Source organism: Ahaetulla prasina, chromosome 2 (assembly GCF_028640845.1).
Source record: "Ahaetulla prasina isolate Xishuangbanna chromosome 2, ASM2864084v1, whole genome shotgun sequence".
NCBI classification, from domain to species: Eukaryota; Metazoa; Chordata; class Lepidosauria; order Squamata; family Colubridae; genus Ahaetulla; species Ahaetulla prasina.
The window spans coordinates 172,892,836-172,919,681 of record NC_080540.1 but is presented as its reverse complement, the minus strand read 5'-3'; the positions used below and the strand labels follow the sequence as shown (position 1 = coordinate 172,919,681).

At 42.1% G+C, this 26,846-nt stretch overlaps 2 protein-coding genes across 7 annotated transcripts; one reads left to right on the top strand and one right to left on the bottom strand.

The window, feature by feature from the left end:
• Positions 1–316: 316 nt before the first annotated feature.
• On the bottom strand, positions 317–14,346 carry UXT (ubiquitously expressed prefoldin like chaperone). Of its 6 annotated transcripts, none has more exons than XM_058170598.1 (7): positions 14,215–14,346; positions 12,776–12,894; positions 12,561–12,642; positions 12,336–12,403; positions 2,456–2,563; positions 1,089–1,152; positions 317–647 (listed from the first exon to the last, which is right to left on the bottom strand). In XM_058170598.1, exons 2-7 carry the CDS (start codon positions 12,859–12,861, stop codon positions 582–584), a joined length of 474 nt encoding a protein of 157 aa, XP_058026581.1. In that variant the 5' UTR covers positions 12,862–12,894; positions 14,215–14,346; the 3' UTR covers positions 317–581. The 6 variants fall into 6 exon arrangements, with proteins under 6 accessions (XP_058026581.1, XP_058026583.1, XP_058026580.1 ...); XM_058170600.1 differs by having other exon boundaries at positions 14,292–14,318; XM_058170597.1 differs by lacking the exon at positions 14,215–14,346 and adding an exon at positions 13,490–14,208.
• On the top strand, positions 14,293–25,986 carry LOC131191939 (ER membrane protein complex subunit 3-like). The gene is made up of 8 exons (XM_058170595.1): positions 14,293–14,574; positions 18,956–19,013; positions 19,814–19,907; positions 22,060–22,164; positions 22,917–22,998; positions 23,122–23,201; positions 24,175–24,254; positions 25,295–25,986. Exons 1-8 carry the CDS (start codon positions 14,417–14,419, stop codon positions 25,403–25,405), a joined length of 768 nt encoding a protein of 255 aa, XP_058026578.1. The 5' UTR covers positions 14,293–14,416; the 3' UTR covers positions 25,406–25,986.
• Positions 25,987–26,846: the final 860 nt, after the last annotated feature.

The window sequence follows — 26,846 nt, the reverse complement described above, 5'->3', positions numbered from 1 at the left end:
TGAAAGGGAGGTCCTCTCTTCTATGTTGAAATTTCATTATCAAAAAAAACAATAAATAATTGCAATACCAAGATTGTTCAATTCTATCAAGTATCAAAAAAGTTCATGAAATCTTTCTATAAATCATACAAATATATCTTATTTTTACTTTTTATATTTTATTTATTTTAATAGGAATAAAGGTTATAAACACAAAATAAGGGAAAAAAGTAAGGATGCCAATTTTGCACAAGTAAAAGCAGAGCTTATTTTTATAAATTAAAATACAAGTGAATGGAACAGATACTGAAAATGGAAGGAAGCTAAGAGACAAGAGTCCAGTACAAATACAGAATCTTTATTAATACAATTATTTTCAAAATGAAACACTAAAATTGGAACCAGACATGGGAGGAAGTTCAAAGAGCCTAACACCCTCACTAAAAGTGGAGCTTCTCTTCCCCATCACTACCTCATGTCACTGTCTCTCATTCACCAGTTTCTCCTCATGCATGCAGCCCCTACTGCAGCAAAAAAGTCCACAATCAAATTTTCTTCTAGAAAACAAAAATTAATTCCTTTGGATCATAGAAGACGGATACCTAGAGGAAAACATCCATTCTGTTCTCCTCAGGCAGATCTCTGAAACCTTGCAGTTCACGTAATCCCTTCAGAAAAAAAAGGAAGATGAGACTCAGGTTTCTCTACTGATTCCTTTTATTTTCTTTTACAGCACAATTGTGATCTATAACACATACTATATTAGAAAAAAAATATCCTCTTTGTCCCATAAAGGAGCTTTCTGGATCTGATGTGGGACCAAAGCACCTAACCTCTTCAGCCTATATGTTACATGATCACACTACTTATGGAAGATGGAAATAGCCATCCAACATATCTGCCAACATTGCAGTTTGGGAAAGTCAGTCATAGAACACTAGCCTATGAAAGAGCAGTTCTTGCTAATTCTTTGCAATTACTCTTTTCTTCAAGTCTAGTTTCAACCCACCATCATTTCTTGCTCTGCCTGCCAGAAGAATGAATGCCATCTGTCACATCCCCCCATTTCTTCCCCAACAGTAAAAACTTTGCTGACCACATCCCATTACCTCTAAAACCATCCGGATATTGGCTTTTATTCTGGCAGAATCTTTGGTAAGAGTTTCACTGAGCCTGTTAAAAAACAGAAAAAAATCCACAGGAGATAATGGAGAAGGAAGGATTGGCCTGTTAAACTGTAACAGCTCTTGACCACCCATAGATAAAGACCGTATGGCATACAGGGAGGACCTGTTTTTATAGTGCATGCTGGAAAATTTATATGAGTGAATACGAATGCAATCCTATAAGAACCCATCAAAGTTCAAACTCCACTGAATACAAACATGGATTAAGCTGCACAAAAGGACATATTTGTTTCTGCACAAGAGACTTTATCTATGCTTGCTCGTCTCAATATTTTATAGTTTTATATTTTATAGTTTGCTGGAGCCTATAGAAGTAAAAAGAGGACTCGATGTAGAGTGTAGCTGCCCACAATTCAAGCTATCCTCCACAAAACTGGCTCTCGCATTTTCAAAAGTATCCAAGTTACTGATATCACTTCACTGCCCATTTCCAATTCTACACTGCGAACAAGTCATTTTAATTGTGGTTTAGTTTTAATTCAGTTTGGTTATTATTACAATTCAGTTACCATTCCTATTTTACAAATGATCTATTTTCCATCATCTTTGGTTTGAAATTGCCTTTACACTTATAGAAAGGCACTTTTTAAATGCCTTAAATGCAGTGGATAACATGGTCTCAGCAGGAAGAAAGAATTTAGAAAAAGTATTCCCACTAATGGCTAGTGTTTAAGGATATATTCCAATGAGCAAAATTATACTCCATAAATTCCAGATTCAGCAACTGCACTGAAAACCAGTTTAGGAGCCTATCTTGCTTCTAATCATACACTTGCAGCCTCCTCCTTGTTCTTTCAATCTCCTCACTTGTTGTAGCAATGACTAATGATAGATAGCTGCATGAAATTTATACCAATACCGTAAAGTTGCACTGAGTTTACATTAATATATATCAGATGACATTTTTTTCAAACCCTGTGAATTTATTTTTGTGATGGCCGATGACTGTCAGATTCCTTAGCCTCATGCACAACAATACAAACTGCAGATTTTTCTGTGCTAGACAGTTAACCATATTAAGTCAATAATACGTAGATGCTCTAAACGAATACATGGATCTACTGAATCAAATATTTATTTTAAAAATTGGCTATACTATAATCTAATCCCATCTTGAACATATATTCAAGAAGCTTGTTCTGCTTATAGCAGCCAGAAAATATGCTACTAAAGAACAGCTAGAAAAGGATACTAACCCTAGGTTTTATCAAATAGGACACAACAGAGCAAAGCATCTTTCAGTAATGAGGTGGGAATAGAAAATATAAAGACTAAATTCTTCTACTCACTCATTAAGCAACTTCGTCTTTTTCTCAATGAAGGTTAGTGCCTCTGGTAGAGTCAGTTCCACAAAGAACCCATAACCCAGAGCTACAAATATGGTGGATGTATCAGGCCTATAGGCAGGAAAAGGTACAATTGGCATTTAATGTAGCCACAGAGATAACAGAAATAGCAACTGGGATTCTATGAGTATAAAAGCTCAGGTCACATGTTCTGCTAAATTACATGAGTTTGTTTCATTTTGAATTGAACAGTTCTAGGCATTTATGATTTCTTTAATAAAGGCTAAGGGAACCATGGTTGCATGTTACCGTACGTAAATCCAATCACAATTTATATTATTAAAAAAATTGGCAAATATATCTCAGAGAAAATGAGCCATCTGTTCCTATTTTCTTCATGAAAGGTAAACTGGCAGATACTAGGAAGATTTGAAACGTAAAATATACCATGTTGAGATAGAATATACTGAAGTTAATGAACCAAGAAAAAAATGGGAGTATAGTAAACAAAGCATACAATGTAAAGATTTCCTTCAGTTGAGATCAACCTCGGTAACTACATGAATATTAGCTCTGTTGGAAGCAAAATGGAAATGGTTTGCCACTGTCTTTATCTGGGACTTTTTTCAAGCTTCCCTATCTAGCTTCCAGATTCAGGATTTCTTGATTGTCTCCTATCCAAATACTACCCAGATCTGTTCCTATTTAGCATTTTTTGGATTGGTTAAAGCCATCTAAATACTGCCCCCTGCTGTGTATCTATTGTTTCTTTTTCCAGTTTTGAAATATTTGGGTGACAGCAGTATAACCAAAAGTAACAAAATAGATGGGATGGGTTAATTTTTTTCTATAAGAGGAAAAAGATCTTAGAGCAGGAAAGCAAAGAGAAAAAGAGTTGACTTTGTACATTGTTTTCTATAAACTGTTGTACTTCCCTATGCCCATACATTTATCAGTAGTGGATTTCAATTTTGTTCGTTACTGGTTTGTTCATGGGCGCATGCGCCCCACACGTGACACTTCTGCGTACACGCAGAGACATCCGAGTGGGTGGGCGGAGCCTCCTGCTGCCGCCACCAGTTTGCCCGACCCAGGGCAAACCGATAGCAACCCACCACTGACATATATACATGTAAAGTTAGCTTTCCAGCATATTATATTTGTATCACTGTAGGATGACATTGAAAGAGTGCACCATGCTGTCCATTAAACCACCAATACCTTTTAATGCCTTTTAATGCCAATGCCTCAACATAAAAGAAGATGATAAAAGAAGAAACTGTTGAAAAGAATAGGCACAATAGAGTGCAATAACAATCTGTCTGGTGAATTTAGCCCTTTTTGTAATCCCAAAGGTGCTTTTTCAAGAGGCAACTGGACTTTGTTTTTCTTTGAAGATGTACATCCAAGAAGCTTCCTCAGCTCTGACTGGATGGTTGGAAATTGAAGGATTTTTGCAATGTTTCAACAGGGTTTATTTCTTTTCTGTTCTTCCCAGCTACTTCTTCCCCTTGTCTTATCTCTATCCAGTTTTCATCTTCTTTCTTTCCTCTCCCCTTCCCAGGGCAACTCCATGAGACCCACATTGTGTGGAAGGAGAAAACATGCTCATGTATATAGGTTATACAGTATTTGAAGATAGCAATTACAGGTAATCTTTGGTTTATGATCATGTAATGATGGTTGAAAGTTACAATAGCCTTGGAAAAAGTGACTTACAATTTGTCCTCACATGTGACTGTCATAGCATCCTCGTCACACGATCACAATTTGTGATCTTCCCAGCTGGTTTCTGACAAGTCAATTGGGGAAGCTGGATTTACTTAACTAAAATAGTAGTTTATTTTTACCAAAAATAGGTAAATATAAATGTAAACCCAAGTCTGGTGACATGATGACTCACTGTAACATCTGCTCTGATAGAAATTCCTGTCCCAATTGTTGTTGTTAAGTTGAGGACTACTTGTAAGTTCTGAAATAGAGTTAACTTATTTTAAAGACAATTTATGAAAATTAATCAATTTTTAAACCCTGAGAGATTATCTTATTCATCAACAATTACCCATCTTTGTTAAATATTTTTCATTCTTATATAGGATGCCAGCTTTTCATCATTGCGTTTTTGTTTGGCAAACACAATCTCTTTCTGCTTACACTTAATGTGTGTTCACACTATCCTTGGCCCTCTGCTATTAGGAAGGGGAAAGAATGAAGTGTTACTTCACACTCAGCCACCTGTCTAGTGGGAAAGCAGCCTAAATTTGGCTCTCATTCTGCACATCATCTTTCAATGCACAACCTTTTGTTCTTAACCAAGAATGGGTTCATCTGGGGATAAAATACCCACAAATCATCATCATCTATTCGAAATGAATTTATAGGTTTCATAGCACTAATATTTAGGGGAAAGCTGAGAACATTTTTATACCATATTTTCCCAGGCTGAAAAAGGAAATTTTAATATTTTTTATTTATAGGGAAATTTGGTAAAGAGAGTTAACACCCTTCAGACACATATTCTGAAATATGGGGCGGGGGGGGGGAAGTCAGGAGGACTTTCGCTGCTTGTCTCTCTTCTGACTTTGCCTTTTTTCAGTGTTTCATCTTCTTTTCATTTCTAATACCATTTGTTAAAAACAATGCTTCCTAAAATAGCAGAGTCGCCTCAGACAGCAAGATGGGCAGCATATAAATTTAATAAATAAATGTAAATGTACAGTATATATTTTTTTAAAACCCTGAACCTAAAAACATTTTATTGTGCAGCCCAAAGAGTTTTCTGCAGAATGTTTTACCACTAAGAATAGCCTGAGTGTATGACTCATCATTCTGAGCATGTTTCCTGATTGAGGGGATGGAGAACTAAAGGTCCAAATAATACAGAGAAATTGCAGGCAATCTCCTCTGCAGATTTACCCATTAGTCCAACAAGAATCTTTCATTAAATCATTTTTCACACTTCACTTAGAGCTTTCTCATGCAATTCAACATGAAAATTATGGCTTTAGAAAAGATCTGGATGTTTTCTTTGGGGATTAGCCTCCAAATTACAGCATACAGTATATAAACGGTGCTCTATAAATAAATATCAACCTTTACAGCTGTCCTATGACAGCCTAACCAAAAAAAAGAAACCATTTACAAGAATTTAGCAGAGATTACTTTCAAAATTTTAAGTTGGGAACCCTATTGTGCTATTATTTCCTTACATTTAAAGAACAGAATTTTAATTTTCTGGTTTTTTTTTTCCTAATGAAATGTATTTCAACCTTTTGAGAAGTGTTTCAGGTTAAGAAAAAAAAATAAGATTGGGCCATGAGAAGATGTATAGATTCCTTGTCATATTATAAATAAGGTTATCTAATACTAGACTATAGGGGCATCCAAAGGTGGGAGAGTCAAGACAGAAAAATAATTTTCAATAAGAAATAGATAAATCTGAAGATTGAAACTATCAGTGGTTATTAATTATGGCAGTTATAAAAATCTGATACCTATTGTGAATATTTCAAAAAATATTTTTAAGAATGGCAGGAAGTTACCTGGCCTTTTAAAATCCAAACCAAGACAAGATATTCTGAATACAGATAGTCCTTGACTTACAACCACAACTGAGCTCAAAATTTGTGTTGAGAAATTTGTTAAGTGAGTTTTGCCCCATTTTATGACCTTCTTTGCCATGGTTGTTAAATAAATCACTGCAATTGATAAGTTAGCACGGTTGTTAAGTGAATCTGGCTTCCCCATTGATTTTGCTTTAAAAAGGTTGCAATAGGTGATCACATGACCTTGGGACACAGCAACGGTCATAAGTATGAACCAGTTGCCAAGCATCTGAATTATTATTTTTTTAATTTGAATTTATATCCCGCCCTTCTCCGAAGACTCAGGGCGGCTTACACTGTGTTAAGCAATAGTCTTCATCCATTTGTATATTATATATACAAAGTCAACTTTACGCATGTCCAAGATGGCGGCCGCACCGCTGAACAGCTGATGCGGCGACGGGCCTATTTCGGGCCAGACCGGGTGGGGGGGGGTCCTTTTGACAGCTTGGACCCCCCGCCCGGGTAGGTGAGAGTCCGGGGAGTCAGAGGCTGGGCAAATTGAGGCGGGGCGTCTCCGGGTTCCCTTGGGAGGAGTCCCGGAGCGCTCTCCCTCCGGCGGCGCGGCCGACGATGGCGGCGGCGGTGACGGCGGCGGCGGCCCGGCCTTTTCCAGCGGCCGGGCCTTTTCCAACAGCGGCAGCGGCAGCGGCAGCGGTCCGGCCCTCTCCAGGCCGGGCGGCAGCGGCCTGGCTGGGTGGCAGTGGCCGGGCTTTTCCAGCGGCGGCGGCGGCGGCCGGCTTTTCCGGCGGCTTTCAGGCGGCGGTGGTCGGCGGTGGTCGGCGGCCTGGCTTGGCCCTGCTTTGGGAGGGGCCTAGAGCCTCTCTCCCCTTTGTCCCCCCTCGTCTGCGGTGCCCGTGTGGGAGCTGCCTGGCCCCTATCCAACGGTGGCGGCGGCCGAGTCTTTCGGTGGCGGCGGCGGCCTGGCCTGGAGGCTCTTTCCCCCCGGCAGCGGAAGAGTCGGTGTCGGTGTCGGTGACGGCGGTGGCGGCGGCCTGGCTGGACCGGCTTGGCTAGGGCCTAGCCTGTTGGTGGTTGACTGGGTTCGGCGATTCGTGGCATGACCCAGCAAACCTGGCGGGTGAGTGGCCTATTCCAGCTGAAGGCCAGGCTTAGCGGCCACAAAGAGGCCCGATGGTCGCCTTCTTTGTCATCTTGAAGGCTGTCCACGGGTCCAGGGGACGCCCTCGCTACCACCTGGAGGACGTCTATAGACCGTCAGTGGGGGCTTTTTGAGTCCTTTGCCCCCCCCCGGACTTGTCGGAGAGAGATGCCTCGTCGGTGGAGCAGCTTGGCCCACTAGGCGCGTGTTTCGTCCTCTTTGTCAACTTGAAGGACGATCACGGGCCATGTAGGCACCTTTTTTACCATCTTTGAGGATGCCCATGGGCTGGCTGCAAGGGGATCGTTTGAAGACCTTTGGTCCCCAGTGGGGGAATTGAGGATGGTCCTGGACAATCCTAGCTTGACTATTGTAGGACTATATCCTCTCCCCCCCCCTTTGTGCCCACAGACCACCCCTCGGGACTGGAGAAGAGGGGTTGGAGCTCTGACTTAATCATGGCGGTTTGTTCATCTACCGCCCAAGACCTATATCCCGTCTTGTCTTCTACTCGGAACTCCTGGTGCGTCAACTTCCATCTTGACAGGTCCAGGATGGGTCCGTTTGCCGGACTTTTATCATGCGGACATTTACAGCGGCTGACCTTCTTGCCCTGCGAGATTCCCCTCTCTCGCGGGTCTGGCCCTCCACATTATCGAGGGTCCATCTTGAGGACGGGTTTTGGAACCCCGAGAGATGGCATGCCAAAAATAGGAGACTCAGGGGATTTTTAATTAATTATTTTAATAGGGTTTTTAAAGGGAATTTTAATGGGAATTTTAAGGGGGGGGTAGGAACTGACGGGTCTGGGTTGGAGGGGAGGTAGTGTTGGGTGGGGTGGGAGGTTAGGGTGGGTGAGGGGTAGCCCGTCGGGTGGAAACCAGTTCCAGCGCATGCTCGTGGCGACTATCAAATGGGTTCGGAGGTTATGGGGGAGTGTGTTCCTTTGTGTGAGGGTGAGTCTATTTGCACGGTAAGTGGGAGGGGCAGATATGGCGGAAGGGGGGGATCGTATCAACATAGGGGGTCACGCGTTCGATGTTTACAGGCGATCGCGTGCCCCGGTCCCCCTGACTTTTCCCGTTCCCCGGATGGTCAAGACCCTCAGAGCCTGGGCCTGCGTCTGATGTTATGCAACGCACGGTCCGTGGCCAATAAGGCCCCCCTAATACATGATCTGATTCAGGGGGGTGCCGCGGATATTATAGGCGTTACGGAGACCTGGTTGGGCACTGAAGGGGGTGTGCCCCTGGTCGAGATGTGCCCACCGGGTTTCCGTGCATTCCATCAGCCGAGGGCCCAGGGTAGGGGTGGAGGGGTGGCGGTTGTTATTAAAGAGAGTCTAGAGCCGAGGGAGACCACTGTACCTCAGATCGCCGGGTGTGAATCCCTCTTTGTGAGGTGGGGTCATAGATGTCAGATGGGCTTGCTGGTCGCGTACCTGGCTCCTTGCTGCGTGACAGCTGCCCTGCCCGAGCTCCTGGAGGTGCTTGCCGGGGTGGCAGTGGAGACCCCCAGACTGTTAGTCATGGGGGACTTTAACTTGCCATCTGCCGGCTCGTCATCGACGGTAGCTCGGGAGTTCTTGGCCTCCATGACGGCCTTGGACCTGACTCAAGTAGTGGATGGCCCCACTCACATCGGGGGAGGCACACTGGACCTGATTTTTGTCTCTGGTCAGTGGTCGAGAGATCTGGACTTAAAGGAAATAGTCATTGAACCTTTGTCATGGTCAGATCACTCTCTCCTTCGCCTGGACTTTCTGACCGCTACCCAACACCGCAGGGAGACGGAACCATTACGATGGTACCGTCCCAGGCGCCTGATGGACCCAGAGAGGTTTCGGACGGAGCTTGGGCCACTTCCTGAGGGTCTGGCTCACGGCACGGCAGAGGAACTAGCTGCAGCCTGGGAACGGGCTGCGGCCGGGGCCTTGGACCGTGTCGTGCCTTTGCGGCCTCTGACCCGGCGCAGATCCCAACCGGCTCCTTGGTTCTCCGAGGAGCTGAGGGGGATGAAACGCGGAGAAGGCGCCTAGAGAGTTCCTGGAGGTCCAGCCGTTCAGAGGCTGATCGGACACTAGTTAGATCCTATACTAGGACCTACCTAGTGGCACTGAGGAAGCGAGGCGTTCCTCGCCTCCTCCCTCATTGCGCCGGCAGATAACCGCCCAGCTGCCCTGTTCCGGGTGACCCGCTCCTCCTTCACCAGGGGAGGCGGGATGACCCGATGCGGGACGTGCTGAGGAGTTTAACGGTTATCTATCGATAAAATCGTTCAGCTTAGGGACGGTCTGGACCAAAATTGTGGCGATTCAGACGGGGTATCTGAGCGCGGTCTTGGTGATGTTGTTTGGGATGAGTTTGACCCTGTGACTCCCGAGGACATGGACAGGTTGCTGGGTAGATTGAATGCCACCACGTGTTTACTGGACCCGTGCCCCTCCTGGCTGGTGCTGGCCACTCAGGAGGTGACACGAGGCTGGCTCCAGGGGCTTACGAGTGCTTCCTTGTTGGAGGGAGTCTTTCCGGCCGCCTTGAAAGAGGCGGTGGTGAGGCCCCTCCTCAAGAAGCCTTCCCTGGACCCGGCTGTTTTGGGTAATTATCGTCCGGTCTCCAACCTTCCCTTCGCGGCGAAGGTTGTAGAGAGTATGGTGGCATATCAGTTTCCCCTGCACCTGGAGGAAACTGTCTATCTGGACCCGTTCCAGTCCGGCTTCCGACCCGGTTACAGCACTGAGACGGCTTTGGTCGCGTTGGTGGATGATCTCTGGAGGGCCAGGGATAGGGGTTATTCCTCTGCCCTGGTCCTATTAGACCTCTCAGCGGCTTTCGATACCATCGACCATGGTATCCTGCTGCGCCGGTTGGAGGGATTGGGAGTGGGAGGCACCGTTTATCGGTGGTTCTCCTCCTATCTCTCCGACCGATCGCAGACGGTGTTGACGGGGGGGCAGAGGTCGGCCCGCGGCACCTCACTTGTGGGTGCCGCAGGGTCGATTCTCGCCCCTTCTGTTCAACATCTATATGAAGCCGCTGGGTGAGATCATCAGTGGCTTCGGTGTGAGGTACCAGCTGTACGCTGATGACACCCAGCTGTACTTTTCCACACCGGGCCACCCCAATGAAGCTATCGAAGTGCTGTCCCGGTGTTTAGAAGCCGTACGGGTCTGGATGGGGAGAAACAGGCTCAAGCTCAATCCCTCCAAGACGGAGTGGCTGTGGATGCCGGCATCCCGGTACAGCCAGCTGAGTCCGCGGCTGACTGTCGGGAGCGAGTCATTGGCCCCGATGGAGAGGGTGCGCAATTTGGGCGTTCTCCTGGATGCACGGCTGTCTTTTGAAGATCATTTGACGGCCGTCTCCAGGAGAGCTTTCCACCAGGTTCGCCTGGTGCGCCAGTTGCGCCCCTTTCTAGACCGGGATGCCTTGTGCACAGTCACTCACGCCCTTGTGACGTCTCGCCTGGACTACTGCTCTGCTCTCTACATGGGGCTCCCTTGAAGGGCATCCGGAGGCTGCAGTTGGTCCAGAATGCAGCTGCTGGTGATAGAGGAGCCCTCGTGGCTCCAGTGACACCTATCCTGCGCAGGCTGCACTGGCTACCTGTGGCCTTCCGGGTGCGCTTCAAGGTATTGGTGAACGTCTTTAAAGCGCTCCATGGCATAGGGCCGGGTTACTTACGGGACCGCCTGCTGCTACCGAATACCTCTCACCGACCCGTGCGCTCTCACAGAGAGGGACTCCTCAGGGTGCCGTCGGCGCGACAGTGTCGTCTGGCGACACCCAGGGGGAGGGCCTTCTCTGTGGGGGCTCCCGCCCTCTGGGACGGACTCCCCCCAGGGCTTCGTCAACTTCCGGGCCTCCGAACCCTTCGCATGAGCTCAAAACTCACTTATTTATTTGCGCTGGACTGGGTTAGCTTTTTATGGGTTTTTAATTGGGTTTTATCGATGGGTTTTTAATGGGTTTTTAATGGGTTTTATTATTTGCTAAATTTTAATTGCGGCCAAATTGAATAAGTTTTTTAGTGGTATTTTAATAGTATTTATTTTGTAATAGGAATGTTTATTTTATCTGGCTGTAAACCGCCCTGAGTCCTTCGGGAGAAGGGCGGTATAAAAATTTAAATAATAAATAAATAAATAAAAATAAATATTGCCCCCAACAATCTGGGTCCTCATTTTACCTACCTTATAAAGGATGGAAGGCTGAGTCAACCTTGGGCCTGGTGGGACTTGAACTTGCAAGTAATTGCAAGCAACTGTGTTAATAACAGACAAACTTAGTCTGCTGAGCCACCAGAGGCCCAATTTTGATCACATGACCACGGGGATGCTACAAAGGTCGTAAGTGTGAAAAATGGCCCCAAGTCACTTTTTTCAGTGTCTTGTAACTTTGAACAATGTCATTAAATGAACAATGAGTTGGAGTTTAAGTGTATTATGTAATAGTTATTAAATATTTTATTTGTTAAATTGTTTTATCTAATTCCAGATTAATTAAATTTATAACTTGCTTTTGGGCCTTTTGGTCATAAATCAAATCATATCAGCCAAGGAAGAATAATACAAGAATCTATAGTGTTTCTGTTCTTTTTATTGACTTCATAGTCAATGACTGTGAAAAACAGGATGCCAGTCCAGAAAATATTAATCTAGCACGCAATTTGTTTATCCTCCACCAGATATTCTTTATTAGCTGAAATCCTTCAAACCTATCACACACAGATAGATCGAATTAGTTTTATGAAGAATCATCATCACCAATAATAATCATAAATTTCAAAGTACTTTGTATATCTAATCTCACTATAAAAATATTATCATTTCTATTTATCTTCATTAAATCCTTCAGACTTTAGTATTTGTATGATTGGCAGTCATTGAAGAAGTGAGCCTTCTTCTCAATCATGAAGAAAATTAAATAATCGGTGAATAAACTGTCACAATTGATTTGACTATAACAAACTTAACTGCTAGTAGGTACACAAAGGTCACTTCTCTTGCAAGAGAAAATTGGACTAAATAGCCCTCTGTCTCATTTCAACTTTTACGATTTTACCAGTTGGTTCTTATGAAAGGCATAAAAATAGTATTTTTAACTGAATTTCTCAAAAGTTGCAGAACATATAAAGAAACCATAAAAGACTAGAAAGTTGTTGGTGAGCTACTCACACTTCTGCATTGACATAAAAATGGCAACCTAGATCCACTTGGGTTTTCAGCTCCTGGCTTCCTGTTTCCTAAAAGAAAATAACCAATTTACCTGGGGCACAACAGCTCTTAATTCTTATCTCCTGTGTCTACTACAACAGAGTACTACATCACATGGTTGCAAAGTAGTATAAACGGTATATTCCATAAATCTTTCCAAAGTAATTGGAAAGAGTTTTGAATTACCTGTAAACGTTCAATAACGTTCTTGAGTTGCAAATACTGAGCAATCTTTTCATAAATCTCATCTCGCTGCTCCAACACTTTCCTGTAGGGAAATATCAATGTCTGAAATATCCATATCAATGACAAAGAAACCTAGAAAGCATGACATATGATGGGTTAACTGCAGTGAGGTAGTTAAAAGGAGGACTTGGAAAGTATTTTTAAAAATCACTCACTTAAGGTCTCTCTGCAAAACATCACTGATAAATGCTTCATACTGAAGCACCTTCTCTTGTAGCTGCTGTTCACTAAGCATCACCATGAGACTTCCACAAAAAATATTAGTAAATAGTCCCTGGAGTGGAAAATAATAAAACAGTTAATTGGAAAAAATATCTATAACCAGGAAAGAAAAAAGCAGATTTTTAAAAAGGGAGTCCACCCGACCTGCTTTTGCAGATGGTATTTTGTATTGCCTACAAAAACCCTGTAGGCAAATACACCCCCATTTTTCTCCCCATCTTTTTCTCTCTTCCGACAGTTTTTATAATTATCTAATTTGAATATTTACCCCACGTAAACCAGATGAGCCCATGAAACCAAGGGTGAAATCCAGCAGGTTCTGACAGGTTCTGGAGAACCGGTAGCGTAAATTTTGAATAGTTTGGAGAACCGGTAGCGGAAAATTTGAATAGTTCTGAGAACTGGCAAATGCCACCTCTGATTGGCCCCAGAGTGGGGTGGGAATGGAGATTTTGCAATAACCTTTGCCCAGGAGTGGGTGGGAATGGAGATTTTGTTTGTTTGTTGTTGTTTACATTTATACCCCGCCCTTCTCCGAAGACTCAGGGCGGCTTACAGTGTATAAGGCAATAGTCTCATTCTATTTGTATATTTTTACAAAGTCAACTTATTGCCCCCCCAACAATCTGGGTCCTCATTTTACCTACCTTATAAAGGATGGAAGGCTGAGTCAAGCCTTGCAATATCCTTCGCCCAGGAGTGGGGACGGAATGGAGATTTTGCAGTATCCTTCCCCTCCCACGCCCACCAAGCCACGCCCACAGAACCGGTAGGGAAAATTTTTAGATTTCACCCCTGCATGAAACCCAGAAATGCACATTCAGGTACAATGAGGACAGGGCAGAATTCCTAGTCTCTCTACAAGCAGCAGCACCAAAGAGTCCCGTCCCTTCTCTACATCCAGAGTCGCGTACGACTTTAAAAGCGAGGTTAACGTCTCTCCTCGGACTCGGGCTCGCTTCCAAGCAAGTCAGAAAGGAAGAGAGCTAGAAGAAGGAAGCAACTTTTGCCCTCCCCCACCCGCCCCATAGCAGCTTTATGTAGCCAGTGAAAGCCGCCAAATGACCAAGAGTTGCCCGGGGCAGAAAAATGAAAACAACGCTCTTCTTTTCCTGCTATAAGACAGGAGGCGGTTCCACTCGACATCTGAGGAGAGCTCAAGTGGTTTTATTTTCCCAGTTTAATTATGGGGCAGCCTCGCCTGACCTGGTGAACTTCCAGATGTGATGGCCTTTAGTTGCCAATAGAGGCTGGAAATAGGGAGAGGGGGCACCAATTAAGGGCAACTACTCTGCTGCCCTGTTTAAATGGGGGGCGGGAATAATCGCTATCGCTTATGATAGCAACGTGAGGGCGGCCATTCCTCCTTTACCCGAGTCTCCCTCCAGTTTTCATTCGGGCTCTCGAGATGGTAAGGTACATAAACATGACACCGGAAGTGAACTATACTTCCGGTTGGTTAGGCGGCGCTCCCGCCGCCTTCGTCTCGTTGCCTCCAGACTCGGCTCGGCTCGGCTCGCTCGGCTCAATGATTAAGGAGGCTCTTTCTTTGCTTCCGCCGTCTCTCTCTCGCCATGTCGGTGCCGGATCTGCGGCTGGATCCTTCCATTCGCTTCTGGATTTTGCTGCCCGTGGCCTGGATCGCGGTGGCTGTGGGGATCCTGCGCCTGCGCGTGGCGAAGTTGCTGCGCGGCGATCGCAAGCCGGCCTGGCCTGAGCAACGGCAAGACACGTGAGTCGCGGAGAAGGCTGCGAAGGACGAGCCGACGCTCCAAAAGGGTTTAAAGCAGGGGTCTCCAACCATGGCAACTTTAAGCCTGGAGGACTTCAACTCCCAGAATTCCCCAGCCAGCAAAGCTGCCTGGGGAATTCTGGGAGTTGAAGTCCTCCAGGTTTAAAGTTGCCAAGGTTGGAGACCCCTGACTTAAAGGACGGGGAGGGGGGGGCTAGATGCGTGAGCCCGCTGGAATGGTTGAAAATCCGAGAATTCTGTCGCACTTTTGGCATTCTGGCGGGGGAATTCTGGGACTTGAAGTCCACACGTCTGAAAAGTTGCCCAGTTTGAAAACAACCGGGCAAGAAATAAGTAGCAACCCCTCCAAGAATTCTCTGCCAATTCTTGGCAGGGTTCCTACTTTTCTCTTGCCCGGTCTTTTTTTCAGACCTGTGGACTTCAAGTCCCAGAATTCCCCCACCAGAATGCCAAAAATAGGAACCTTCTCCCAGACTGGTTAACTACAACAATTCATTTAGTGACCATTCAAAGTTACAAGGCACTGAAAAAGTGACCTACGGCCATTTTTCACAGTTTACAACCTTTGTAGCATTCCCGTGATCAAAATCCAGAGGCTTGGGACCAGGTTCATACTTATGACCATTGCTGTGCTCCAAGATCATGTGGTCGCCTTTTGCAACCTTTTGACTAGTCCAGTCAATGGGAAAATCAGATTTACTTAACAACTGGGTTACTAATTTATCAACTGCAGGGATTGACTTAACAACTATGGCAAGGTTGTAAAGGGGACAGGATTCAATGTCTCGCTTAACAACATAAATTTTGGATTCAGTGGTCGTAACTCGAGGATTATCTGTACTCAAAGCCTACTCAGTTTAATATAAATCTAGTGATAATATAAAATCAAAATACCCACCAGCGGCAATAAATACAACAGTAGAGCAGACTCACAGCCTGCCCCCTCTTTTAATCTGCCTGAAATGATATTTTTCACTTTTCCTGAAAAACAGGGTGAAGGGTTGAAAAGAGACCTTACATTAAAAAAAAATCCATTATGTTTACATTAGGGAGCAATAGCCTTTTTCTTTTTTAATGTTTCTCAGCTAAGAGTAAGCAAATATAAACTTCAAGATAATACCATGAACCTGTATTTCTTAAACTATTTCCCACAAACTTCCTCAAAAATACAAAAGAACGTACTACCTTTTTCTTCATGGTGTCTTTGTGTAAAGTGGATTTTCAGCAGGCTACAATCAAGGTCAAACATCAAGAACATTATGCTCATTTTTTTAAAAAAAACAGTTCTCATTCCAGATATAGAAAAAAAATACAAGTTTGCACACTATTAATGTTTTATAATTGGTGCATTAAATATAAGAGAAAATGAAGAATATGAACATATGTTTATTTCAATATTCTTTGCATTTCCCTCCCCCTTTTTAAAGAAACAAAGTATTGTTTCTCCCTATAAGAGTATTGTACTCCCTATAAAAATATTTGAGGATATTTCTTTTGAAAAATTTTGAAAAGTTTCAGAAACATTCATGGAAACATATAGATATTTTCAGCTATATAGCATATTTTATTGTGAAGTTCCAAGGCAATCCCATTGTATTTTTTAAATCACTTACAATACTATGTCTCCATAATGCAACTCTACGGTTCCCCAAGTGGCTTCCAATAATATCCAATATAAACCTAATCTTTATATTGTAAATATAAATATATTGTTAAATATTATAAACAATAGTATATTGTTGTAAACCTAATCTTACGTAGTTTCTTCCCCAGAAACACTATACTACTAACCAGAGCTTATAAAACATTTGCTAGACCAATTCAGCTTGCCTGTCTGGAACCCATACCATATTTCAGACATCAATACAATTGAACATGTCCAGAAATACTTTACAAGAAGAGTTCTCCATTCCTCTGAATACAACAAAATATGTTATGCCACCAGACTTGAAATCTTGGGTTTAGAAAACTTAGAACTCCGCCACCTTCGACAGGACCTGTGTTTAACTCATAGAATCATTGCAATGTCCTTCCTGTTAAAGACTACTTCAGCTTCAATCACAACAATACATGAATAAACAATAGATTTAAACTTAATATTAACCACTTCAATCTTGATTGCAGAAAATATGACTTCTATAACAGAGTTATTAATACTTGGAACACACTACCTGACTCTGTGGTCTCCTCTCAAAATCCCCAAAGCTTTAACCAAAAACTGTCTACTATTGACCTCACCCCATTCCTAAGAGGTCTGTAAGGGGCGTGCATAAGAACACAAACGTGCCTACCATTCCTGTCCTATTGTTTCCTTTCGTTATATCCAATTAATATAGTTATTACATACTTATGCTTATATATATAAAGGCATAGGATGCTGACTTCATGACAATTATAGGAAGCTGTTGTAAAATATGCTTTTTTAAAAAAAAAGATTTTTTATTTTTTTAAAACAAAACACATAAACATAAAAACATTTTCAATCCAATTACTGTGTGTCGGTGGGGTGGTTACATATCTCTTATGCGCATTCAACATAGAAATATCCTTAATTCATCTAATGTTACATTACTTCCATCTAATATCTGATCTTTTAATTTACCAATGGCTATAACCTTTCGTTCTCTCATTCCATATACATGTCCACAAATATATATTTTATCTAATAACAAAATTCATTCCATTGTTCTAAAACCATTCAGTTTAATATTTCAATTAATAATAATCTTCCTCTAATCTTTACTAACATAACTTTCCTTCTAGCCATTGATAAAATAAATCCCATATCTTATAATATTGCTTTTCTTCCTGCTCTCTAATTTCAAATGTCAGTTTACTCATTTCTGCACATTCCATTATTTTCCTAATAAATTCATTTTGCAAAGGTATTTTCTCATTTTTCCAATTTTTAGCAAACACAATCCTGGCTGCTGTTACAATACTCACCATAAGATATTTCAATTCTCTACTATATATTTCTGGTATGATCCCCAATAAGAAAACTTCTGGCTTAAAATCTATATGTTTTTCAATCTTTTTTTCCAACCATGTGTGTATTTTAGTCCAGTATCTTTTAGCTTCCACGCATGTCCACCACATATGGTAATATGATCCAGGTGTCTGATGACATTTCCAACATTTTTCGGATTTATCCTTGAACATTCTGGCAATTCTTGTTGCGGGTAAATGCCACCTATGAAACATCTTACACAAATTCTCTTTATATGCCATAGACATTGTCATTTTATAATTATGTGTCCATAATTTTTGCCATACCTCAAATCAATCCCATAATCAAAATTCTTCCCCCAAGCAATCATCGTTTCCTTAACTTGTTCTTCTAGTTTAATCTCTAATAAATATCCATTCAGTTTCCTGATTAAGTTGACATCAGCACCTGTTAAAATCTTAGCAAGACTAGTCAAATTACTATAGAAACCTTCTGTCTTGGAATCTTCGTCGTATCTGGTAAAATATACTTCTTGAGTAGAGTTATTTTGCTGATCATGAGGAATCCTAAATGCAAAGAAGACTTGGATACCAACCGTTTTTTAATTGCTTATTTCCAGTGTCATATTAAAAGACATTTGAACCAAGTCAACTAACAGCTGCAAAAATATACTAGGGAAAGTCACAGTGGGAATCGTGCATAATACTGCAAAAATCAAGGCTTCTGGTAGTACCTTTTAAAACTATTGTCAGTTTTGGAAGGCAATTTTCTTTTTGCTTCTTAATTGCCATATACTTTAGCTGGGGAAGTTGGGAGGGGTTGTTGTTGGAGCAGTAAAAAGTTAGTCATAACAGTATTCCGTATTCAAGGACATCCTGCCTCTGATGGAGACTGCCTGAAGATTGTATCCAATTGAGTGTGAAGAGTTGATTGGACAATATGTTGAACTTGTGGGTGTGGGGCAGGGCTGTGAACTGTCAACTGGGTGTGGAAAACCTGGAAGCTTTCAGTTTCGGGTTTTCCCAGCTGTGCCAACATGACATTTCTAATAAATTGGAACTTTGAGGAACCTCAAGCCTCAGAGCTTTATTTCATTGGGGGTGTTCCTTGGAACCTGACAACTATCACATTTTATTAAAAGGACTTCTCATTTTTGATACCAACAAAGCTTTTCTCCTACAATGTCTATAATATTTTATGGGATTCTGAGGGACCAATTATGACTAAATTTCATAGACTACTTCATCAGTGCCCTTAAATGCTGCCTTAAACAACTGTATACAGGTGGATTGTGTGGGCGAACAGAGTGTGGTTTGATGATATATCTACAATAGATTTGCACATCAGATAATCTCTTGGGCTAACAAACTTTATTAGTATTATAACTGAACTGAGTGCTCTATCTGTCAGGCAAATTCTGACTCGCAGCCGCCTCTTGAGAGAAAATGGACGGTTCCTAACTCACCAGGTGAGCGAATGAAATCAGCCTCTTCTTGAACATCCCTATTCCTTAGACCTATTTTGGCAGATACCCATCAGAAGTTTCTTGGCATGGAGTTATCTCCCAGCATTTCAAGCTGCATGTGCTTGTTCCTATCAAAACCAAAACTTTGATAAGGATGCAAAATGAACTAACAAACAATAACCAAAGTGGATTTTGCTGGGTGGTTTTTTTTTTTTTTTTGGTGATACTTACCTCAAGTTCTCTTGGATAACAACTATTCCCGAACCAAGACTGTTTTGGGATGACTTTTTCATTGAACTTTATTTTAACTTCAGTATTGTTGCTGTCTTCCAGGATTCTAGAATTGTTGGACTTCTTGCTAGTTTTATTTAAGGTTGTTCTTGTTTTGTAAATTGTTCTGGTAATACTATTATTTTAATCAGCCTACCTTATTTGACCTTTGCCTGTGCATCTCCCCATCCACCTGACCCAAATCAAAATGATATCCATCATAATATGGCACTACAGACTATATAAAATTATGTGCTTATCTGGAATTAAAGCTGGCTGCTCAGTGTGCTTGCTTTCTACATCTAGATGGATAGGATTGAACTTTAAGAGACTAGCTGAAGGCAAACCTACAACAGTGCTCTACCTATAAGTAAGGTATGCTGAAGATTTCAAATAGAATGCCAGAGAGGTACTGTATGCACCTCTAAATAAAGGTAAATTTAAAGGAGATTATCAACATGAACTATGTGTATTTTTTTTTCTGAATAGCCCAACTCTCATCTCAAGTTCTGTCACCTTTAAATTTTTTTCAGGGTTTTCTTATGCGTAAGCATTACTTCAATAATTCTGAGAATGGCTTCTTTCGCAAAACTAAACGCAAACTGCAGTCCCGAAACCCACTGACAGGTAACAAGTATGACTGGTTTGTACTCAGAGGAGGTAGCAGTAGCACCTCAAGCCAGTTTTTGCCATTTTCTGCTCTGGTTGAAAAGATCGTTATCTGTAGAAAGAGTCTCAGTTCTGGGCATCAATATTGACTTTTAAAATGTTAATGTTTATCAGTGTTTTTCAAAATTGGCAACTTGAAGATATGTGGACTTCCACTCCCAGAATTCCCAGCCAGCTGATGTATATGGCTATTATTGAAGCTTTCTCAAAATAGAGCTGTCAGTTTACAGAACAAGCTCTATTATCACCCTTCTTGCTTTTATCACTGTTACATAAACCAGCCAAGGCTCCCCCATAAGAAGAGGGGGGCATTAAACAATGTTGTCTAAAGGCTCTCTTGTAGACTCTCTTATGGAAAATATTTCTGTGTTGCTTCTGTGTGTGGCAGAAGGCTGTCAAGAAAGTTCACAAGTATTACACTCCATGATTTGCAGGGGCATCCATTTGACTATGTATTCTCTATTAGCCTTCCATCTTTCCAACACTAATTTTGCCATGACTTAGAGAATGAGAAATCTAGTGAATGGTTGGTTCAGATTTCCCTTTGCTTTTAACTCAGTAGGTAAAGTAGGAAAATTGCTCTGCTTTCAGTTTGCTCCCTGCACCCATTCCTAATACAGAAATCATACTGCACTCTCCTTTATCATACTGATAGGATTATTGGATAGACACACCCATCACCCTTTCCCTTTTGAGGGAAGCACAGCAATAGATAACACAGAAAAATAATACAAAATAGTATGCTAAAGGACTAAGACATGAGAAGGTAAATCTAGCTGATATTAAACCATTCAGTAACCTTGCCTCCACCATAACCTCACTGCTTTGCAATTGTCTTTTTAAAAAATTTGCTCTTTTTCCATCTCATTGAGGTTCCTCCAACCATACCAACATGGTCTTCGTCTTCTCAAACCATTTGCTCTTATCTCATACATATTAAAGTCATACACATTCTTTGGAATATAAACATTAAATTATATATTACTAAATTAGGCTAAGGTATATGATTATCCCTGCAAAAAGAAATGAAGTTTTGATAAAAGACAAGATTCAGAGCAGGGAGCAATTCTATTCCATCTTTGACTGTCTTTGTCATCTTGACTGACAGCAGCTTTCAAAAGCAGCTCTAGCAGATGGTTTTCTTAGCCTTATTGGGATGCAGTGTCTCAAACCTGTCTTTTTCTGAATAGTACATAAAAAAAAACCATGGCCAATTTATGCTGCCTCCTGCACATGTCCTCCATTGTTCTGCCATTGAGTCTGGTTTCCTTATCCTTCATCCCATCTTTCCTCAGTCTTCTTATCGATCTTATTGGAGGGGAACTATCTGAAATGCCTGGGAATGTAAGCAGATCGCTGCTTCTTTGGATCATTTTTGTCAGACTGTCTTCTTGCATTAGCACCAACTGGAAAAGGAGGGAGGGCATTGCCAAATTGGTAGCCACTTCATAATAGGCCTGGAGGCTCCAGGCAATATATTTCTCCTAAGGCAGAGACACATAGCTTTTAGAAATATTCAGTGTAGACTCAATCACCTCTCCAAATCCTCTCTCATAGGTTGTTAAGTACATGACAGCAATCATATTGACTACAGTATTCAATTTTAAGTACACAACACTAACTTTAATTTTTGCCATTGCTCCAGCCATTAAATGTCAAATGTCAGAAGTTTCATATCCGTGCCCTAAAGAATTTCTAATCTGTCAACTAAAATAAGTGCTTTAGTGTAGGACTCAGGCTTAAGTGTTTGCCAACATCCTCTGCAACTAGCAGACTTTGGTGGTCTGTGTAGTAGGCTAATTAAATACATTTTGTGTTTCATCAGATTCTTCCAAGCAGAAGAGAGCTCTGTGGGGCACCAAAACACTTTCCTTGGTTACCATGGTTCAAAATTGCCACCCCCATCCCTGTATTGTAATATTTAAGTACAGTAAGGATTACCTTAATGCAACCACCGCAGATCAAAACTTTAAAAATAGGCCTGAGTGAAAGTTGACTTGGAGGCTCACTTTAATAAGCCTTAAACATTCGGCAGTTTTTCTATACTGTTAAGCATGTTATACTGCATGGTTAGGGCTCTAATTTAACACTTCCTTTCCTTTTCCTTTAGATCCCACAGTGGTTACAGAGATGATGAAGGGCAACCTTATTGATGTTCTGCCCATGATTCTCATTGGAGGCTGGATCAACTGGGCCTTCTCTGGCTTTGTGGCTAGTGAGTGGAGGGGAATCATTGAGGGGAGGTGACAAAGCATTTTGTCTTTAGTTTCCTATTTATTTGATATTTTCTGTTATTCAATGTCTCCAATGACCTTCAGGCTTGTGAATATTGAATTTATATTATTAGCCTGCAATATTTGAAGAATAACCGTTGAAACAGAACCATTTTAATTAAAATAGTGAAACTGACGAGGGGAGCAAGATGACTGCGACAATAACTTTGCTAATGTACAGTGTGATTTATAGTTCTTAGTTTAGCTGGTCCATGATGTAAACCTAGTTTTATATTGTTACAAATGTAGAAATGCAGGGGATTGTTGCTTGCTGCCCTCCAGATATGCTGAGACCCCATTTCCCATAACTATTCAGCCAGAAAGCCAGCTCAGCACATCTGAAAGGCACAGCCTGGGAATTGCTACTATAGCATCTGAACCACGAACCAGGATTTTCACTTTGTTTAGTTCTACCTTGAATTTTAGGTTAGCCGTACACTGCCCCATGTTAATTTATAATACAGGAAAGAGAATACAGCATTACCACTGTAGCAACATAATGATCAGGTTTGGAATGCCTTGGGAAAGGACTAGATGGTCCAGCAGTTTTAGTGGAGATTTTCATCTGATCTGGTGTCATATCTAAAACAACAAGGAACAGCAATTTCAAAAGGTTGGGCAATGGGGGATTGAGTGGTAAGAGTAGAATTTGGAGGGAGAGGCACTCTAACCCCTCTCCCTCCCAACCTTCTAGCTAAGGTTCCCTTCCCCTTGACCCTGCGATTCAAGCCCATGTTGCAGCGTGGAATTAACCTGCCTTCCATGGATCCCTCGTGGTAAGCCGCCATCTGCCCCTGGTCTAGCCAGTCCTTTGGGTGGCAGGATGGGAAGAGGACATCGGTACAGGACTGGTGAGCAAGGCTGTTCAGGATAGTTACTGAAGATTCTTCTTTTCCCAGGGTGAGTTCGGCCTCCTGGTATTTCCTCAACGTCTTTGGACTCCGCAAAATATACAAACATGTTCTGAGAGAGGACCCTGGTGAGAAATTGTTCAAAGGGAGGGACTGTATGCGGGCTTAGAAGCCTTTCAAGTGAGCAAGCTAACCTTAAGAGACCAGGGTATAACGCTTGCAAACTCCCAGCTTCATGATTGCATTGAAAACAGGAAGAAAACATTCTGTAAACAATAGAGTTGAGAGTGCTAGAGAGGACAGTGTAGCCTTAAATGGAGTTTTAATTGCTCCCAACTTACTACATTCTCAGATCTGGCTTTCAGATCTAGCTTTGTAAATGGTTAAAGAAATAGGATGCTGTGCCTCCTACAAGTCCTATTTGCAGAACAGCATCTGCCACCTTCCTTTGTGGTATAATAAAAGCTCACTTGAGGCATTGAATCACGAACTAGCCAACCACATTTTAGCTTAGCCTGTGGTATAAATTTAGTTTGCATGATTACCTTATGGTTCAGCATGTTGTGTGAATCTAGCAGTTGGGTTAAATAAACCATCTTATGGGTGCAGCATATGAACTAAGTTTTATTTCAACTTTCAGTCTAGTCTCTATTACCTTTTCAAGCAAGATTCAATATTTCAAGATTATTTTGACTGATTCTTTTCCCAAAAGAAAATATCCAGCCAGCATTCAGTAATATCTTCATTCTAATTTTCTTAAGAATACATATTATCTAGTTATGAATGTGCACTTCATAGTTTTTTTGTCATAATTACAGGGAAATGATTTCAAGGATAGCTATATCAGTCTGCTATAGTGGGGAAAACCTTTCTAGTATTCTATAGTCTCAGATTCATGGTACACACATCTTCATAGAGTAAATCTCACTAGGCAATTATAGTTTCCATATGTTCCCCCGACTTCTCATGCTCTCCTAATACTTAACTCTGCTATAATGTAGAGACCTTACACTTATTTAAATGTGATCTGCTGCATGTTGATGTTAGTTTCCTTTTTTCATTCTCACATATTCACACTTACCTTCCTTTCCTTCACCACAGAGCCAAGTCAGCTATTGCTCGAAGTTCAGTTCATGGGCCCAGATATTCCTGCTCCACCAGATCCCAACAAGGCCTTCAAAGTAAGGTTCTTTATTCTACTGAATAATTCTACTGCAAAGCGTAAGATAGGTGCAGGGAGCCAGCTATTACCAAACTGCAACTCCCAAGATCCCTCACCATTATTTATTTTTATTTTTTTATTTTATTTTTTTATTTTATTTGCATTTATATCCCGCCCTTCTCCAAAGACTCAGGGCGGCTTACACTATGTCAGGCAATAGTCTTCATCCATTTTGTATACTATATACAAAGTCAACTTATTGCCCCCCAACAACCTGGGTCCTCATTTTACCTACCTTATAAAGGATGGAAGGCTGAGTCAACCTTGGGCCTGGTGGGACTTGAACCTGCAATATTGCAAGCAGTTGCTATTAATAACAGGCTGCATTAGCCTGTTGAGCCACCAGAGGCCCATTTATATTGACCAGGCTTCTATAAAAGTCATAGAGGATAATAGATTTTCAATTCACTGTGTGAATTTAAGTTTAAATATGATTGGTCAAAATTTCCTTTAGATCAGAATATGCTCTGTCAGGAAATGGATGGGAAAACAAACTTATTTCATGTAAAACAAAACTATAGTAAAAAAACCCAAATCAAATCAAATTATGTTGGATTAATATGGAACAGGAACAGGTAATCTTTTTAAGGAAATGGGCAGACGAGATTTTGAAAGCATGAGCAAATGTCTTCATAAAATGCCTTCCAAGGCAGGCATGGCTATCACAAAACACCTTTTCAGTAGGTGACAAATGGGTGGTGTTACTCACATTATAGATACAGATGCTTCCAAATGCTACGGTTTAAAACTTTTCCCCTTTTTTCTGGATAATTGGGCACTCTTCCCACTCACCATTTATTTATTTATTTTTAAAAAAATTCTTCCAAGATGTGCATTTTTTCTTAATGTAAAAACTAAATCTAGTGAAAGTCACTTAATTCGAAGGCTGGACTTCAGTTCTGCCGCTCTTGCAGTTGGTAGTGCATTGGTGGATGCAATAGTACTTGAGTGTTAAAGCTGGATTCGCAAATTACCAACAAACCCTTTCTTTTCTTTCAGGCTGAGTGGGAAGCCTTGGAATTGGTCTCTCACCGCTGGGCACTTCAGGATGTTGAAGAACAGCTGATATCACAGGACCTCAAGTTGACTGGGATGTCCAGTCCAGATTGAGCTCTATCAGTCCACTCTGGAGTACAGTCCTACGGGATGACAGTGCCCAGAGATACTCTGTTCATCACTATGAATTGGTGGCCAAGGATCACCTATTGTGCATGGTTTGCTAAAGTTGTGAAGCTGTGCTTGATTTAAATGGCAAAAGGTACTGACAGCGCTGAAAATCAATGATCAGCAGTCTGATCAGGAAATGGTATTAGAAAACTTGTGAAGAGCTAAAGCATGGAATAGTGTCTTCTGCCATTTCCTGATGTGCAGCAAGAGAAAAAAAATGTGATAAATGTATTTGGAGGCTTCAGGTAGAAATTTAATGTATATGGTATTGCAGAATACTGGGTAATAAACCAAGGTAGCTGCAACTTTTCCTGATCAATTGGTATTTGTTTAGGGACAGATTATAAGAGGTGCTAAATAGATCCTCTGTCAGCTTTGGAAGCCATACTAGGCCCGAAGGCTTCCACACGCTGCCACATTCTCCTCTGTGGGAAAGGAGAGGAGGTAATGTCAAGGTTCCAGTAAACCCCTCCTGCAGAAAAGACTCCTAAGCCAACATCTTTCAAAGTTTTTTTACTAGCATAGGTAAACTGGTACAGTTGGATGAAAACTGAAACTGGGGATTCCTGTTCGTCCCTCAGTAATACAAACCCCAAGATCTCCACTGTCATGACTCCTCTGCCGGTCACATGCTCCAATCCTCAACCATCCCATGTCGAAGCATCACTCCAGCCACTCCATCTCCAGATGCGAACCCAGCCTGACCTTGACCGGCAGGAAAAATGTTATGTCTACATAACCATGACATACCTAAGGGTCCTCCTGAAGGACGGAGGGGGGGTTAGAGGGGAACATACCGGGCGTTAACCCCATCTTTTGCTTTTTGTCTGTTTTGTTTTCTAGGATGTGTTTTCTTCTGCAAAGCGGGGGGACACCTGTCAGCTTTGGAAGCCATACTAAGCTGAAGGCTTCCACACGCTGCCACTTTCTCCTCTGTGGGAAAGGAGGGGAGGAGGGTGGTAGTGCAAGGGATGATTAGACATAACATTTTTCCTGCCGGTCAAGGTCAGGCTGGGTTGCATCTAGAGAAGGAATGGCTGGAGTGATGCTTCGACATGGGACGGTTGAGGATTGGAGCATGTGACCGGCAGAGGGGTCATGAGGGTGGAGATTTAGGGGTTTGTATTATTGAGGGAGGAACCAGAATCCCCAGTTTTGGTTTTCATCCAACTGTGCCAGTTTACCTATGCTAGTAAAAGAACTTTGAAAGATGTTGTCTTTGGAGTCTTTTCTGCAGGAGGGGTTTTCTGGAACCTTGACACCCTCAGTGTAAATACTGTTAACACAGCACTGAAATAACTTGTGGGCACTACAGAGTATCTCCAGCAAAAGGGAGATCTAGATTGCAACTCTTAGGAGCTACAATTGCCTGATGTCAGCTGAG